The sequence below is a fragment of the Gymnoscopelus microlampas genome (genome assembly GCF_963454915.1).
Source record: "Gymnoscopelus microlampas genome assembly, chromosome: 12".
In the NCBI taxonomy this organism is placed as follows: Eukaryota; Metazoa; Chordata; class Actinopteri; order Myctophiformes; family Myctophidae; genus Gymnoscopelus; species Gymnoscopelus microlampas.
Window position 1 is genome coordinate 51468181 of NC_139949.1, and position 20063 is coordinate 51488243.

The window sequence follows — 20063 nt, forward strand, 5'->3', positions numbered from 1 at the left end:
TAGTCAGGTGAGGGAAAGATTGTACGCCTTATACCTCGCTCTGCTTTAAAATAGACAACAGGTAGAAAGAAGGAATCTGGATTATTGGAAGGAACTACCAGAAGGTGATATTTTAGTTATGTCTTGTTTTATCACAGCATGGGAGGGTAAGAGTACCTATGTATTTGAGATCTATTTGGATAGAACTTTAATATTCTCATGTATGTGATATGGATTAATTTGTAACAGCTTAATTGAACATTGTATTCAATCTACTGACTTTTACCTGAATTTTCTGCTTAAAGCTGTAAGCAATACTATAATAAATTTGACATTTCCTGCATTTAAAAGAGAAGTTTCATAGAGTTATTTTACACACTTTGGGGATAATTCCCCTAATTTGGTTTATCTCCTTAATAGAGTAAAACATGGTTTCAGTGCATTTAAAGGATTTTAATGGTTACCTCTAACCCCACCTTGGGTATTGATTAAATAGGAGTTTAGTCACTATTCAATAAACAACACCTTGGATTTAGACATTGTTAATAAATTCTAAATACTCAAACCAGTAACTACACCAACGTGCACGCATTTAAAGTAAGATAGCCAATATTAATTAAGGTGATTATAGGCAGCGAGTGATTAATGGGTTGTTCATGATCAATGCCTATAGCTGAAAAAGGGTGTGGCCTTAAGATGGAGATTGGTTAACGAGCTGGAGTGAATATCTTACGCCATAGGCTTATGTGCTTTCTATGAGTGAATTGAGGGTTCAGTTCACTAGGATAGGAAATGACCTGTTAGTCAGAGAGCCTATACGGGACGGCGGTACCTCCGTAAACCGCCCGGCGACAATATTACGCACGGCTTTACCGCTTTTACGCATTTCGAATTGGAGGGGTTCGTCGATGTGGGGGTGCGTCGATGTGGCGGTGCGTCGATGTGGGGGTGCGTCGATGTGGCGGTGCGTCGAAGTGGAGGTCTGTTACCTGGGAGGTTAGTTGCATTGTGTGATCTCAGCTTTGATCTCAGTTTGTACTGGAAAGTACTGTTCCTGATTGATCCTGTCTAAGCTATTTATATCATCACAATATGTAATATAGACCTGCCAGCCACTGGTCTTGACCAATGTTAGGTGTTCTCAGACGGACACACATGCACGGTCGGGTAATTTGTACTGGAAAGCACTGTTCCTGATTGATCCTGTCTTACCTATTTATATAACATATTGTGATGTCACATGCAGCTTGACCAATGTTGGGTGTTCTCAGACGGACACATAGAGACGGACCGAGAGGAAAAGATACTCTCCATTAATCCTGTCAATTTTACATATTGTCACGTGTCACTTGACCAATGTTAGCTTGGCTAATGGATAGGTGTTAAAGGTGATTAAAGATGGTTGGTTAAAATAGCACAGGTCCGCTGGCGGAGACCTGTGCTCCGAGGTCGTGCATGTGATGTCACATGCAGCTTGACCAATGTTGGGTGTTCTCAGACGGACACATAGAGACGGACGGAAAGGAAGAGATAGTCTCCATTAATCCTGTCAATATTATTGTCACGTGTCACTTGACCAATGTTAGCTTGGCTGATGGATAGGTGTGGGGAAACTGGGAAACTAGGGAAACTGCATTTCAGTCTTTGTGAGATGTGTTACTAGACACCTTTACAAACACATTGGTGAGGATTTTTGGTAAGGCATTTATTCCAAGTAGTCCAAGTAGTCAAATATCCCCTGACTAAATGTTAGCTTGGCTGATGGCACTGATGTCACTTCGAAACATGTAAACAATGTTTCGAAGTGACACACCTAGGTATGTATTTCGTCATGCGTCTCGCTAGCCAATCAAAGCACACCCTTTCAACATATTGTAACGTGTCACGTGAAGCTTGCTTGACCAATGTTAGCTTGGCTAGGGGGGGGGGACACACACAGCGGGACGGGAACGAAAACATACTCTCCACCATGCCTTCGGCCTGGCGGAGACAATAATAACGGAATGTAACAGACAAGTAATTGTACTTGTCCCTGCTGCTAAAGATAGAGGATATTGTGTCTGCTTGTGTACTTTTTGACACTGCTGCTAAGGATAAGATATTGTATCTACATATTATACCTTGTACACATTTTTGACAGTGCTGCTTGAATATGAGATATTGTAGATACCTTTTTCTATTCCCATTCCAAACCCTAACTTTTATTTCCATCGCATCCAGTATTTTTAATCTTCATTTTAATTTTATATGTTGTTGTATTGTACTGTTATATGTTAGCACAGTTCTGCAAAAAAGGTCTCACCAACATTTTGGACTTGTATGTAACTTATGTGACTAATAAAACCCTGAAAAGAAAATATTTTCTTTTTTTATTTGTTGAAATTCATGGACATTTATTTAAAACAATCTGGCACAGCATGTCATCCTCTACGCCAGACTGAACACAAATATAACTCTTTTTTTAAACATCGATATTCATATTCACAATACACAATCTTACTACCTTACAACCCACCCACTCAATCACACACCCCACCCCACAAATACATCCGCAACCCACATATAGAATCAGAATCAGAATCAGCTTTATTGTCACATGACAGATCACAGGTTTGACATCACAGGTTTACAGGAGTAAAAAAGTGGGTGAAATTCATTTTTGAAGAAGAAGGGGGTACATATTAGGGGTGTGCAGATATATTGCAATATTAAAACGTGAAATATATATCGTTGTGACATCTGTATGTGTGTGCAGGTGTGTGTGTGTGTCTGTGTCCAGCTGACACTCGTTGACGCTTGTTCATGTTACATGCATCAATTGTGTTTCTGCACTGTCAAGTAGACCTACATCTAATCTATAGTGTCAAAGCCATAGATTTTTTACAAGTGACCTCTCTGGCTTATAGATATTTTGTTCAAGCTGTTGTTAATAACTAGGATACACTTGGTTGTCCAGATGACAAGAATATGACTATGATTTTAGTGGAACTTATATTTATGCAGTATTTATATTATATCTGTTATTTCGTGTCTATATGTCCAATGTGTTTTTTAGTGAAAACTTACTTCACTTGTTCCTTAGGTTTGAACATTTTTATTTATTTTGTGTGTAAAATACTCTTTTATGTTTTATAAATAACAAAGAAAGATTTAAATAATATCGTATGGTATCGATATCGTGAGCCCAATATTGTGTATCGTATCGTGAAATTAGAGTATCATATATCATACATATGCATTACACAGTGATGGAAGAAGTACTCACATTTTTTCACAGTAAAATTATCAACACACTATTGTAGAAATAGTCTGTTACAAGTATAAGCTCGGTATTCAAAATGTGCTTGAGTAAAAGTACAACAGTATTAGCATCAAAACATACTTAAATTACCAAAAGTAAAAGTACTCATTATACAGAATGTCCCTATTTCACAAGTTTTCAAATGTACAAAATGCATAAAACTCGTTTGAAAATAGCAGTTCTACCAGCTCACAAAGCGTTGCTTTACCTTAAAGGACGACTTCACCACTTTTCAACCTATCTTCATATAACTGGTCATCACTAATACTCATGATAAAATGGTAAAAAAAAAATCTACTTGGTCTGTGTCTCGTAGGAGGGCTGTGGACGGTCCAGAAACCGTCTACCAGTGACATCATCATTAGGCAGGATTTTTTTCCCCCAACAAGATCTCAAGTTTATTATTTAGATTTGTATTAACGCGAGAACAATGGCTTTTATTATTGCATTGCAACTTTCCAGGAATAGAAAGCCTGCAGTTTCTATTAGCTTGGATTCCTCATCGATGATGTCACTGGTAGACGGTTTCTGAACTGTCCACAGCCCTCCTCTGAGACACAGACCGAGTAGAAGAAAATGGTACCATTTTATCATGAGCATTAGTGAGGACCAATTATATGAAGATAGGTTGAAAAGTGGTGAAGTCGTCCTTTAACTATACCTTTCTTGAAAGGTATAGTTACAAATAGGGGTTCCCGCCCAAAATGGGTTAACATGTCTTCATATGACAATTCTTTCAGACCTGGAATTATTTATTTATTGAAGAAAATGAAAATACATGGCAGTACAGAACATGTAAGCCATGGTTATCACATTAAATACAATTCCACTGCCTCCACTCACATCATGGGTAAGGGCCAGGGGTGGTGGTTCAATTGTTGCACGAGTGGGTGGTTTCTCTGTGGGTTTGACTGAAAAAAAAAAGCGTATGGTTAACGGTTCAAAATGGCTGCTGGCAAGCAGTTTTGAAACAGAAACACCTTGTTTTGGGGGGTGCTCGGGGGGTGCAGTGGTTAAATGTCTGCGCACCAGCTGGGGTGGGAATGGGGGCGAGAAGGGGGAGAAGTCTTGCAGAGTGTAGGGGTTAGAATCCACCATGGTACAGCTGGGTTTAGCGAACGTCTATACAACACACAATTGGCCCATTTTAAAACTAGGCAGGGAGGGTGATATTTGTCACTGCACATACTCTAGGTGGCTGCATGCTACCATTTTAGGTGATCACCCTTTCACCTTTTAGGTGGACACGTTTTCACCTAGAAGGTGATTATGATACTAGGTGCTCAGTGATTTCGGTCAGTAAAAACAGAGAGATGTGTTGAGGTGTGCGGTGAGTTGCTTATCACCGCGGCTCAGTGACGTCATGTTGTAGCTTTCAAACCACCACGGTGATAGGATGATCACCGAAAATGGAAGCATGCACCCCTCTTTACGGGCTGGGGCCACATCTGTCAGTGGGGAATGCTGGGTGGGAAGAGTAGGATGGAGGCTCTATTTCCTCCTGGTGGGGGCTCCTCTCTGGCAAGTGAGCCAGTGGAGTAAAACAGCAGTGACAACACACAGTATTGAGTCGGGAGGAATTAATAGGCATAATGACTAAATTGGGGAGACAACAAGTAAAAAATAACTAGGTACTCTAAATTGGATAATATAAATAAAATAAATGCCTTGTTTAATCACAGGTCATCTATCTATTTATCAAACTTCAAACTACTGAAAACACAGTTTTATTATTTAATTCAGGGGTTCTCAGCCTTTGTTCCATGGACCGTTGGTGGTCCACAGACCCTTTTCTTTTCTTTTCTTTTCTTTTCTACTGTATATAATATTCACAACTATTAAAACTATTCCTAAACCTAATCTCACAGTAACCAAAAACAACCTTTTGTCTGTGCTTTGGAGTAAAAAAAAAAAAAAGTTTTGAGTTGGCTAGATGTTTTTAACATTACAGATTGAAGAAAATTATGGCACATCCAATTGTTGATTTGTTCAATGCATTTACTCAGTGTTTGTATTGGACCATATAGTCTAATGGTTATGTAGATTTGTGTATCTTCTGCATAATTATGGTAGCTTATTTTGTTTTCCATAATCTGAGCAACCTGATGGTGAAGAAAGGGAACGTGGAAAGACACTTGCAGACAAACACAAACACAAACACACACACACACACACACACACACACACACACACACACACACACACACACACACACACACATAGGGACGTGCTGGCCACTGGGAATTGTGGGACAATTCCAGAAAGGCCTCTCCATTCCAGGCCGACCAGGCCGGCCGTTTAAAAAGAAACGGCTGAAATTAAGTCAAAAACGGCAACGGCCGCGCACCTTTTGGGCCTCTCTATCTGAGATTCCCAGGCTGAATTAGGGGCCCAGCACGTCCCTGCGCGGCACGCACGCACGCACGCACGCACGCACGCACGCACGCACGCACGCACGCACGCACGCACGCACACACACACACACACACACACACACACACACACACACACACACACACACACACACACACACACACACACACACACACACACACACACACACACACACACACACACACACACACACACACACACACACACACACACACACACACACACCTGTGAGCTGTAGTTCTTGCTTGTGTTTATTGGGTATACTACAGTTGTAGAGCCCAGCATCGTTCAGACTGATGTTCTTCAGAACCACAGAGAAGTTCCCCTCGGTGTACAGCTCAGGAAATGTATGAGTTCTGTCTCTGAAGCGTGTGTCTTGATTAGACAGAAAAGGCTTGCTGGAGACGATGTCATAGAGGTTATGACTCTTATTGTAGCGCCAGAACACATCGTCTGTTGGCGGTTTGTAGGAGCAGGGCAGCAGAATATCTGAACCAGCAGACACACTGATCTGCTCCTGACAATACGCTACACACACACACACACACACACACACACACACACACACACACACACACACACACACACACACACACACACACACACACACACACACACACACACACACACACACACAATGACTATAGTAGGCTATAGCAGACTGTAAATTGGAGATGTTGTTATGATATTAATATGAACTGGAATATGATGTTATATAACTGAGTTTGGACTGAATGTAGCATGTTCGTTTATGCTTGTGAGTAGCTATTGTGATATGTACTTGGGGGTTCAACATTCAGTGCATTATTGTTGTATAATGTGATTATGTGGGTTTTAGGAATAGGTTGTATTCCACGGTATTTTACATTTTAATTAGACATTTAATATATGTACTATTGAAACCAAAATATTGTTCTGTCTAAACTTTAAAAATATATCACTTTAAAAAGAAAATGTGGGTCATTGTATCGTCTACTCGGGTTTTGTGAGCCCCACAGACAGTTTTTAAGTTGCTTGATTCAGTATTTAGATATTTGATATTCATTTGATCAGACACGCCCCCTTCCTATACAAACCCATTATAACTTCAAACTCCATTTTTAACATGTTAGATTCATCAAAAACACCTGTCCTTGGTTCTGGTGACTCATCTTGCCCTCCTAATATGTGAGGGGGCTGTGTTTTTTCGATTACTTTTTTCATTTATTTTATTTAATTTCTTTATTGTATTTAAATGTTTTCATTTTAAAAAAATCAAAAAATGAAAAAGGTAATTGAAAAAACTCGGTTTCTTCACGCAATAGAAGGACAACCTCATCATGATTTGTGTGCATGGGTATCTCATCTTAAACAAGCTCAGTGCTTAATGAGTCTTCCAGTTTAGTAGACCTTGTATTGTGAATTTGTACTTCCATATACTGTTGTTCTCATGTCTTACTAAATAAAGTACATCCATCAATCAATCAATCAATCAATCAATCAATCAATCAATCAATCAATCAAACAAACAAACAATATCAGTCACCAGAACCAAGGACGGGTATTTTAGATGAATCTAACATGCTTAAAATGGGGTTTGAAGTTACAATGGGTTTGTATAGGAAGGGGGCGTGTCTGATAAAATGAATATCAAATATCTAAATACTAAGCCTGAGTAGATGATAAAATGACCCAATGTTTTTTTTTAAGTGAAATATCCCTTTAAATAAACTCCATGTTTTTGGGGGGGAAATGTTTTGGGGAAAAATCTCGTCTCAAATCTCATTGGCGAACGTGTGTATTTTTGGGGAACCCGAAACATCATCAAGGTAGCGTAGTCCTACATTTATTATCATTAAGAGTAAATTCCTTGCCACACCATGTTACATGAGTAATTGGTAATGAAGTGCTTGTGATCTTACCTGAGTTCAACAGCAGGAAGATCAGAACCCAGTTGGTGCTGTGAGATGAAAATAGATGACAATCATATTAACACCTTATGAACATATGTCAGTCACATTAACACTTAATTAACATACATGTGAGTCAAAATGAACACCAAATGAACATAGTCAACATACATGTCAGTCACATTAACAACATATGAAAATTCATGTCAGTCATATTAACACCATATGAACATACATGCAGTGTTGATTTCGTCAGCTATTTTTTAGTCTTAGTCCAGTTTTAGTCCAGTTTCAATGACGGTTGTTAGTTTTTTTCACATTTAGTCAAACTCATCCTTTTTTTATTTAGTCTAGTTTTAGTCGACTAAAAGTCGAGCATTTTAGTCTTTAGTCCAAGAAAATATATTTTTATTTGTCTAGTTTTAGTCGACAAAAACTGTTGACAATTTAGTCAAGTTTTAGTCATGACAATTATATTAGCCCTTTACTTTTTTTGTCAGCAGATAATATAGAACATTTCCATCTGATCTAAAAATATTTCACATTTCCTCTCATCCTTTTGATGAAAAAATGCAATTTTAAGGAATACATCCAGACATGGAACATGTTCTGATTGAACTTGTATATTTATTTTAAACCATAACAATTCACAGACACACCAATGCTTGCATTAAAAAAAAATGAAATACATCTCAGATGAAAAAATAATAAAATAGAATAAAGTGCCTCATGGACTTAACCCAGGGTTTCCGCTTGGCATTTTTGGGACCGGCCACCATGGCCAGCAGGATTATATTTTACCGGCCAAAGAATAAATTTACCGGCCATATTATAATTAACGTCACATGCGTGTTTGCACTGCATACATGCACCCAACAACTTATTGGGCTCATTACACCTCGTTACGTTAGAGCTGCGCTGCTGAACACGCAGCAGACGAATACCAAAACGCTCGCCCCAATACACAGTCGCCCCGGGGAAAATCCGGCGGTATTCGCCTGGTATTCCTAAACATATCAGTAAACTATGCCACCCTAACCTTATTCCTGATCTTAACCTCAGTAAAACTATACCTAATCCTAAACCTATTTCTACCCATATCCCCAGTAAAACAAATATAAGAATACAAGAACCGCTGGTCCGCCTGAAAAATGGGGGCGAGGGTGTTTTGGGGCGAGTCCTAATAACCCTGCGGGCTGTGGTTTCCCTGCGCAACACCGTCGCACAGTATTCACAAATTAATATATATTTTGAGCTTTACATCGATTCTCATTCAACCTTGATATGCAAAAGTATGTTTTGTTTTGTTTTGTAATGGTTGTAGCCAACTACTTTATGCAAATAATAATATTAATAATAGGCTTAAATGATAAAATAGCCTAATAACAGCATTTTCCCAACCGGCCACGGTGGCCGGTGGTGTTTATATTTACCGGCCAATTAAAATTTTTACCGGTCAATGGCCGGTATATACCGGCTAACGGAAACCCTGACTTAACCACTTGAAGTTGAACCCAGCATCTATATTCTAAGGGGAAAACACAAGCCATAGAGCTTGTAGATCGGCTATTTCTGGCAAAGAGATTTGGAGTAGAAGGAAAAAGCAGTCCAACTAGTACAGACAGAGCCAACTCAGGTCAAGTTTACCAGTAAGTGGTTCTCATTGAGAATGAAAAAGGTGACAGATACCAGGGTAAATATAAACTACTCACAAATCATTCACTAGTAGTAGTGTGATTGATTGATTGATTGATTGATTGATTGATTGATTGATTGATTGATTGATTGATTGATTGATTGATTGAATACTGTATTTAGAAGGTTGCAAAAACAAAGCAATTGATAGTTCAGTTCCAATACAAGGTCAGCTAAAAAAAAAAAAAAATGGCTTGTTTGTAGCCTAATGTTATTTTGGAAACTGTGAATGTGTCACCTAAAGATTACTTGTTTGCATCCATGTATAGCTGCCCACGTGTTTTGTGCACAGTCGCTTGCTGCTACTAGATTTATAGCAGCAAGCTACATATTACATGACGGTCATATCATGACAAGTCATGACGAAACTTCAACCTGTTTTTTGCACTTTCTCCATTTACAGCCCGTACATCTACATAAACTTTCGGATTTCAAATATAAAGTGCTTATTCCGTGGCCACGGATGTTACAATTTACTTCGGGTGGGCATACTGTAAGTACCCGTATCTTCTGTATTGTTCAATAAAAAGCATTTTAATCCGATTGGCGGTCATTTTCTCATAGAGTTATAGTATATCAGAGTGCAATTACACCTCCCAACCGATAGGGTCAGGTCACGTAGTTGAAAGCATGGAGAAAATACGGAGAAAATGGCCACCGACCGGATTAAAATGTTTTTTTTATTGAACAATACGGAAAATATGGGTACTTATGAGTTACCCGAACATAATTGTAACATCCCTGGCCATGAGGTAAGCACTTTATATTTGAAATCTGAACATTTGTGTAGATGTACGGGCTGTAAATGGATTTAGTGCAAACACCACGTGTAAGTTTATCGCTACATGCAAAGAAGCTAACGTAAGTTCGTCGGGTGCAGTACGTTAGTCCGACAGCGCATTCCTCCGACAGCGCAGCGCTCCGACGTTTCCAATACTAAACCCGAACAAAACCCGCACCCTAACCCTAACCGCACGCGGATGCCACATAGTCGGAGAAAAGGTCTGTCGGATTAACGCATGCCTCCCATGTTCGTCAGCATTAGTTTGGGCACTTTGGGGTCGGATTAGTGTTTTTGTTGGAACATTAAGCCGACACAACACCACGTTTAATGTTACGTTGTAAACAACCACCACCAAACCTTTTGTTAACTTAACTCGATTTCTTTGTGGTGAACGCTCATGTCTCTTCAAGTTGTTGTGTTTTTCCCAGTTATCTTGTGACCACATTGCTTGCCTTCGGATAAAATCAAGCATTGTTTTGTTCTCCACATCGATGTAGCGAAAATGTGTCCATATATCACCTCTTCTCTTTCTCCCAAGCCCTGTGCAAAGCATTTTACCGTTTTATTTTGTAAAATTTCACTCTGAAATCTGAATCCTCCTGCCATTCATTTGACGGTGGTGTGACTCTGTGTGTGTGTGTGTGTGTGTGTGTGTGTGTGTGTGTGTGTGTGTGTGTGTGTGTGTGTGTGTGCGTGTGTGTGTGTGTGTGTGTGTGTGTGTGTGTGTGCGTGCGCGCGTCCGCCACAGCTGCAACTTTAAAAGGGGGTGTGTGTGAGTGAGGAACAGCATGCGCTGCGCTGCGCATCAAAGGAGACAGGGAGTAACAAAATCATATAATAAATATATAATATAATATTTCGTCTCGTCTTTGTTCGTGAACTAAAATGACCATAGATTTTAGTCTAGTTTTTATTTAGTGAACTAAATTTTCATCTCGTCTTTATTAAAATTGCATAATTGCAAACTCCACCCCATGCCAAGGTTCTGGCCAGTGGCAGCCCAAGGGCCACCAGTTTGACACCCCTGTGACCAATGTTTTGAGAAACATGTCAAAGAGCTTATTAATAGCAGGTTCCTACCCACACTGTAGACCCCTGACCAATTCACCTACCTGCAAAACAGATCCATAGATGACGCCACCTCACACTGCCCTCCCACACCTGAAGAAGACGAACTCCTGAGAATGCTGTTTACAGGCTGTAAGAGAGCAGGGACAGTCAGTAGTTTTTTTTCCCCCTGATAGATTCATCTAGCTATTTATTGAGTTCTCATACGGATTTGTCATTTGTATACTAGTGGCATTACTGTCAATAGATGGTGTATGGAAGGAAAGCCTGCTAGGTACTTAAAGGGATATTTCACTTTCAAAAAAATGTTGGGTGATTTTATTGTCTACTCAGGCTTTTGGAAGCCCCCCAGACAGTTTTTAAGTTGCTCGATTCAGTATTTAGATATTTGATATTCATTCTATCAGACACGCCCCCTTCCTATACAAACCCATTGTAACTTCAAACTCCATTTTAACCATGTTAGATTCATCGAAAACACCCGTCCTTGGTTCTGGTGACTCATACTGCCCTCCTAATACATGAGGGGGCCATGTTTTTTCGATTGCCTTTTAAAAAAAAAAAAATTATTGTATTTATTTTCTTTCATTTTCCCAAAAAGATATTAAAAATGAATGAAAAAAGTAATTGAAAAAACATGGCCAATATAGAACTCAAACTCAAAGTACACTCAGGAAACCAAGGAGGACAGTTTACAAAGACTTTACTTAACTTAAACAAGGTTAACACAAGCATACACTGAAAACATACACAACAGCTCAACACACACTGAAACCCGGGAGAAGCAAACAATCAATACAATGAACCAGCACAGAGAGTCTTAAATAGTCTCTGGCCAACTAGGCAGTCTTTGGGCCAATCTGCTAGCAGCTGTGAACCCGGGGGGAGCTCAGTCTGTCAATCAAGGACTCATTGGGGAGGGGGCGAGCAAAGAGAGGGGAAGGCAGGGGACAGACGTTCCAGGACAGGGACAGGGGTTACCGAACAGGGCCACGGACCCTAGGGGCGGCGATCCTCGTACGGGACGGGACGGGGTAGCTGGGACTAAGTGGAGCAGAGGGCACAAGCAGCAGGGCTCTCGGTGTCACTGGACCGTGGGGCACTGCGTCACCACCTGGGCAGCCCACACCCGAGAAATATCCCACCATGCAGGGACCCCTGGATGGACCTGCGGACCGTTACCACTCATCGAGGCGCCGCTGGGCAGTAGAGACCTCAGGAACACTGGGCAGCAGTGGGAGCTTGCGTCGCAGGACACAGGAGGCCAGGTGGGGAGAAAAGATGAGGACCCTGGGGAGGAAGTAGGCACTGGGCAGCGACAAGTCCAGAACATCAGAACGTGCAGCTCAACCGGGGATGACTCTCCAATTGGAACCCGCCTCCAGCGACGAACCAGAATCCCAGGGAACGAACACCACGGTCGGCTGGCGACATCTCGTCGTCGCTGGACCCCGGGAGAACTCAGACACAGCTCGTATGGACTTGCGACGCTGGACAGCAGTGGCACTGTGACATCAGTTGGGCAGCAGGGCACTCGAAAAACTGTCCATCTTGCAGGATCCCTGGCGTCAACACTGGTGAGGGCGAGGGACCTGCGAACCGTCACCACTCATCGATGCGACCAGCCGGCCACAGTGACGTCTCGTGTTGCTGTTCACAGAGAAGTCGACACACCCAGGATCAGGAAAGTAGAAGTCGAGGCCACAGGGTGTAGTCGTGAAAAGTCTGCTTGTCACGACTACAGTTAGTCCAAAACGCGGCCGCTCGCCTCTTAAAGGACAACTTCACCGATTTTCAACCTATCTTCATATAATTGGTCCTCACTAATACTCATGATAAAATGGTTAAAAAAAATCTACTGGAATGTACTGTTCTTGATTAATCCTGTCTAAGCTATTTATATTACGTATTGTGATGACACCAGTGTGTCTACATAATGTATTGCTCCGCCATTTCTCAGCCATTTCGTGATTATTCCTGTCTTACCTCACTTTGAAAGAGTCTAAGACTCTTTCAAAGTGACACATCTATTTAAAGGCCGCTATTACGTCATGCGCCTCACTAGCCAATCCGAGCACACTCTTTCAACGTATTGTCACGTGTCACGTGAGGCTTGACCAATGTTAGCTTGGCCGAGGGGGGGGGGGGGGGGGAGTGTGAAAACATAGTCTCCTGGCGGAGACAATAAAAACTGTGAAATCTTGTTGGGAAAAAAAACATGCCTAACGATGATGTCACTGGTAGAGGGGTTTCTGGACTGTCCACAGCCCTCCTATGAGACACAGACCAAGAAGAAAAAAATGGTACCATTTTATCATGAGTATTAGTGAGGACCAATTATATGAAGATAGGTTGAAAATCGGTGAAGTCGTCCTTTAACAGGGGCACGAAAGTATGATCACATCTCCCCGATTCTTGCCTCCCTACACTGGCTCCCTGTTCGTTACAGGCTTCAGTTTAAGACTTTAATGTTTATTGTTAAGTCTTTAAATGGGTTGGCACCGATGTACATATCAGAGCTTCTGCCTCCAAACAACTCTACAAGGGTCTTGAGGTCGACTGACCAGTCACTTCTCCAGGTCCCAGCAACAAATCTGGGTAGATAGATAATTTTCTGCCGTAGCGCCCAAACTGTGGAATGAGCTTCCACCCCATGATCGAGCGTCTGAAACCCTGCCTGTGTTTAAATCACGTTTGAAAACTCACTTGTACTCCTTGGCGTTCGAAAATTAAGATTGAGAGTTGCTTTTTCCACAAGGCATTGTGTCTTTATGCTGTTCTGTATATTGTGTATTGTTTCGCTCTTGTATATTTTAGCATATTTTGTTACTGAGTTGTACAGCACTTTGGTTCAGCACTGTTGTTTTAAATGTGCTCTATGAATAAAGTGGATTGGATTGGATAGGACAGGGTGAGGAAAATAAACTGTCTCGAACAGAGGATCTCTCTGTCTGGGAGTTCCTCTGGGTCCAGGTGAAGGATGGCTGGTTCATTCTGTCAGGGTGTTTTAAGACCCATATAGAACTCAAACTCAAAGTACACTGAGGAAACCAAGGAGGACAGTTTACGAAGACTTTACTTAACTTAAACAAGGTTAACGCAAGCATACACTGAAAACTCAGGCAGGGGACAGACCCAGGACGTGACAAAAATATATATTTCTGTATATATATTAACACCATATGAACATACATGTCAGTCATATTAATACCATATGAAAATAGTACATGTCAGTCATATTAACACCTTATGAAAATACATGTCAGTCATATTAACACCATATGAACATACATGTCAGTCATATTAACACCATATGAACATACATGTCGGTCAAAACTCCACCCCATGCCAAGGTTCTGGCCAGTGGCAGCCCAAGGGCCACCAGTTTGACGGTTACATGTCGGCTTTCCGACATGTCGCCTTTCCGACGGTTACTAACCCTATACCTAACCCTAACCCTAACCGCACGCGGAAGCCACGTAGTCGGAGTAGTGGGATGTCGGAATGGAGGGCGGTCCCCCAGTTTGACACCCCTGTGAGCAATGCTTTGAGAAACATGTCAAAGAGCTGATTAATAGCAGGTTCCTACCCACACTACCTGTAAACCCCTGACAAATTAACCTACCGGCAAAACAGATCCATAGATGACGCCACCTCTCACTGCCCTCCCACACCTGGAGAAGATGAACTCCTGAGAATGCTGTTTACAGGCTGTAAGAAAGCAGGGACAGTCAGTTTTTTCTTTATTTTCTCAATTGATTCATCTAGTATGAGTTCTCATACGGATTTGTCATTTGTATACTAGTAGTAGTGGCATTACTGTAAATAGATTGTGTTTGATGGCAATCAAACTACACGCACATGAGTCTCTTGACCCATGTGCGCGTAGTCTTAGACTGTCTTAGACTTTAATGCTGCCTACTAAAGCCACAATAATTTGAACTGTAATGAATACTATGGTTCGGTATACGGTTCTACTAGAACAGTCTGAATTAATTGAATGTCTGAATAACTAATATGAAGAATTGAAGATGTTTGGAAGGCACAGACATGCCATGTGTTCATATCTGTTGGACAAAATCTAGACATCGTTTCTTCAAGTATAAGAGCAGGAAAGTCATTGAATTTAATTTAAGGATGGATACTATATGAGCAATGTATAGAAAAGTGTATGGATCTAAATGGACTACATTCGTTTTTTGGATATTGGAAATGTGCATTCAAATTCAACATATTTGTTAAAGAAAATTACACTTTGGTAGTTATCTTGTCATGATAGCTCCAAATATTGCCAAGATATCTTTAATAGTTAAAAGGTATTCTCATTGATTTAAACTGAACAGTAAAATAGGACTTTGAGACCTGTTTCACTGGGATCATTTTAAAACTTCACTAAATCATGTTTCACAGCTCAGTAATCTTCCACTTTATATTAGGATAAATACTATAAATTTATTGATAGATTTTCTATCAGCACAAATTTTATTTGTGCTGATATTACGGTTGTTGAAAATGACACACATAATTCTGTAGCTTCAGCTGACATCTTGAAAAAGGCTCAATCTTGTCTGCTTCACCCCAAATTCGCATACATTCACCAACAAACACTACATAAACAATAACATTTATTTAGAGATCATAAAACCACAAATTAAATGAGCCTGCCAACATGGTAATAAATGTATTTTCAAATACCATATGAAGCAGCATGAGTACAGATGATTTTGTGCTGTACATCACATACTGTAGCAGTATTTTTAAATAAATATATTGTCCTCTGCATCATTACCTGGAATTTCTGGATATATACAATACATTACAATAAAAAGTTTGATGATTCTCTGTGTCCTTATAGCTGCCTGCTAATAGCCAACTAGCTTGACAAGCAAGATATGCTTATATTTCTCAATTCCAATTTAATGTGTATTGTAGCCTTTTACTAATTTAATTTTCATGTTAAAAAAAGGGATTTATGCTCTACTTACCTCTTCAGCAACAGACCGTTAAGCTGTCAAATGTCGTCCAGCGCTGAGTTATGAAAACCACACTTCTTTCTTTTTGTCTTTTTTTGTGTGTGTGTGTGTGTGTGTGTGTGTGTGTGTGTGTGTGTGTGTGTGTGTGTGTGTGTGTGTGTGTGTGTGTGTGTGTGTGTGTGTGTGTGTGTGTGTGTGTGTGTGTGGGTGTGTGTGTGTGTGTGTGCGTGCGTGCGTGCGTGCGTGCGTGTGCAGCGGAAGCCGCAGCTATGTTTCACCCATAGAGTTAAATTATATCTAGAGAGCGGACTGCCCCGCCCCCACCTATTCATTTCAATGAAAGCGCATGAAGCACCCAGAAGTACCTCTACTTCCTGTATTGGCTCCAACGTGGAGCCAATAGAGCAGAGGGCACTAGACTTTTAGACCATAGAAGGATGCGCAGTAGCGTCCCAAATGCAGAAGTCCTGCAATACCAGATTTAGCCACCAGTCTTCTGTGCTTCAATCATTCTCCGCTGTTCTGTTCTGGGTCTATGGGATTTCACCCCCTGCTCTCAAGGGGCCCCCTCGTGCCCCTGAGGAGCCCACCCACCTCTCACTCTCACACTGATGCACCGCACCTGGCAGATGCGCGTCTGCACACGTTACCCATGGACTAAGATACATGCAGAACCGTTCCCACCAGCAGCTTTTTTGTTGTTGTCATATTAAAATCATAGGCTATGTGAATAGGCCTAATGTTGATAGCTAAGTGATTACTCTTCTGATTACTCTTCTCTAGCCTATCTCTAGCCTAATACTGTCATACACAAGGGTATGGTGATGATTGTTCCCCCCCCCCCCCCCATTATATTATTAATTTAGCTTGTTGGAACGCCAAGCTCCGCCACAGACTTTCTGTGATGTGTTTTGATGTGTTCATCCTGGAGTCGTCATCAATTTCTATAATTTTCATCGTATGCATCATATTCATCATAGTTATCATATTCTAATAAAACTATTGGTTTATTTGTGCATTCAGAAACAGTCTAATATCAGAAGTAAACAAGACGTATTGGCCTAAATCACATGTTTTAATCAGGGCACTTCTAAATTAATCATCAGATACATTTTTGAAAGAAAGTGGCTCATGTAACGCAGACTGGAGTCAAATGTGCACATTAGCACCGTGCCAACATGGATTGCTGGCGCGAGCTGGAAATTTGCTTGAGAGCGCACAATGCCATCGATAGTACAATGCAAATATTCAAATATAATGCAGTAGGCTGACATCTTGTAGAATGAAACCTTGCTTTCCTTGGCCATTGTTTCAACCTACAGTACATGAACAAAAACAATGGAAACTTCCATGGTCTGGCTTAGCTGCATGCTTAGTCAGAGGCGCCGTCATTGGGGGAAAATTCAGAGTAAATCACTTACCCTACCATTAATGTTAAAGTCATTTTCTGACTTTCTAGGGAAATTAAAAAAGGTAGAACATTGCATTTCAATAAAGAAAGCACCTTTTTTTTCTGCCTTTATTGATAGTATACAGTATATAGACAGGAAATGAGGAGAGAGAGATGGGGAGTGACGCTCGGCGCTCGGGCAGCGGTCTGGGCCAGAAAGCACCTATTTAATAAGGAAGAAAGAAGGAAGTCAGAATAAACAATGAATATATATATAGCCTGCTCTTCAGGGGTCCAAAATGACCGACCCGAACCCTAAAGGACCGTGATTTGTTTTTCCGAGATCTAAATGGACATTTTTAGACCTGACCTATTATTTTATACATAATTAAATAGCATCTGGGGACAACATTAAATTGCATGTTCTCACCTCGATGAAAATGGAATCCATGATCTCACAGGTGCACTTTTATTCCATGGGAGGTATAGGCTAGTTTGATGCGCTACATGCGATCTCCTCTCTCCAAGTCACTGAACTGACAGCATGAGCAACTTTGTTGTGCTGCTGTAATCTGATCCCAGGTCAGCTCTAGTCATCGCAGCACGTCACAGTCACTGGTCCAGCGAGCCCTCGGGGCATCTGCTCCTTTCACACATTACAGCCAAGCATAGAATGATCAACGACTTGTGTATTTGCTTGTTTGGCACCTAGTTGTTTGCGGTGAGAGAGCAACTGCACGTAGCCAGTAAACAGAACGGTCATTGAGATGTGAGAGGCAGGGAGCTCCAGCAGCAAATACACAACGCACACAATGGGAACAGCTATACCAGCGGTCGGGCCGAGATCGCCAGGTCAATCACCAAATAGTGCAGAGATGGGCTTTTTGCAGAAACGGAAATGTTCTTTGGAAGGCAGAGGGTTGTAGTTAGGTTGAAACAGAGCCTTCTATTGGAGAGTTGCGTCAATGAGGGGGCAGAAACAGTGCCTGTCACGTCCGTTCATGTAAACTCGAAATAGTGACAAACTTCCGGTTCAGGGCTTTATTGTCACTATTCGCCAATAGAAGGCTCTGTAGAAGACCTGGCCCGATGAAGTGAACGGAGGTGACACAACTGTCCTTATATGACTCTGGGTTGAATAACAGCTACACCAGCGGTCGGGCCGTGCTCGCATTCCAATGCTTAAGTCACATGTGCGAGATGGCCAGGTCAATCACCAAATAGTCCGAGGACATTCTGACCATTCTGACCCATAGCTTATGTGCTGAGTTCGATTCAGTGATGAGGTCAGACAAGAAAGAAAGAGATTGCTGACCATGGGCGAAACAGTGTTTTGTTCATTTAATGTGTTGTTTAAGCTGCTTTCTAGCTGTACCTGTCCATGGTGGAAGTGCATACAGTGAATGAATTAACCTAATGAATTTAGTTTGAAAATACACCATAATGGAAGCAAACCAACCTAATTCCGTAGATGTTTTTTTCCCTGTTCGGGCTGGGGGTGGGGGGCAGTGTTGGGGGTTACTTAAGTAACGAGGTAACTCGTTACTTAAGTACGGAGTCTGAAGTGAGTCTGCAGTTCTAACTGCAATGTTTGTCCCACAGTTAAGGAGCCGAGAGAGAGAGAGAGAGAGAGAGAGAGAGAGAGAGAGAGAGAGAGAGAGAGAGAGAGAGAGAGAGAGAGAGAGAGAGAGAGAGAGAGAGAGAGAGAGAGAGAGAGAGAGAGAGAGAGAGAGAGAGAGAGAGAGAGAGAGAGAGAGAGAGAGAGAGAGAGAGAGAGAGAGAGAGAGGGGCACCACCAACAGAGAGAGAGAGAGAAGCACCGCCGACAGCATCCTGGCTGGTGAGGGAACTGCATTGACTTTGCAGAGACAGCTGAGCCCATCAGTGGATGTGAACTCGATTGACGGTGTATCAACAAGCTCACAGGCCCTAACGGTGCGTTTTAACAGCGGGCAATACTGGGCGACATCGTCCAAAAATATAATGAAAGTCTATGAGAGCCGGCGATCGGGCGAAGTGGGCGGGGGGGCGATGAAAGATGGATTTTCTTTATCTTTTTGGGCGATGTTGCCCGGCATCGCCCAGTATTGCCCGCTGTTAAAACGCACCGTGAGGCTCAGCCACCACAACCACTGACAGTTTCTCATGCTATACCACGTGGCTGCAACTGCGTGGCTGCAAGTGGATTCATAGCCACAGTGACAGGGGAAGGCCCCGCCCCCGTCCCTCCACTCTCACCCACACACACACACACACACACACACACACACACACACACACACACACACACTGCCTGTCTGTGTGCAGAGGCAGCTTGTGTGTTCTAACCACATCCACTTCTTTAGAAATAGGAACCATGCATGCACGCACATTCGTGCACCTGAAAGTGTGCTATAGGGCCAACTTACTCACTTTCACATCTTCATGGTTCAAGGTTGTACTTTATTGTTGCATCTTTTGTTTAGGTACATAAGAGTAAAGACTAACAGGTTCATGGGCTCCGTCATCTAATCATTTACAAATTAAGCACTGAGTTTTTTTTTGTCTTTTTATGGTTTATTAATATTATTGCTGCTACAATGTGTGAGGA

The 20063-nt window shown here is 41.6% G+C and overlaps 1 protein-coding gene across 1 annotated transcript; it reads right to left on the reverse strand.

Annotated features, from left to right (window-relative positions):
• Positions 1-3775: 3775 nt before the first annotated feature.
• LOC311056539 (CD276 antigen homolog) lies at positions 3776-11245 on the reverse strand. The gene is made up of 4 exons (XM_084073230.1): positions 11155-11245; positions 7576-7613; positions 5900-6202; positions 3776-4191 (listed from the first exon to the last, which is right to left on the reverse strand). The coding sequence occupies exons 1-4, from the start codon at positions 11169-11171 to the stop codon at positions 4037-4039; spliced, it is 513 nt and encodes a 170-aa protein (XP_083929356.1). The 5' UTR covers positions 11172-11245; the 3' UTR covers positions 3776-4036.
• Between the last annotated feature and the right edge of the window lie 8818 nt (positions 11246-20063).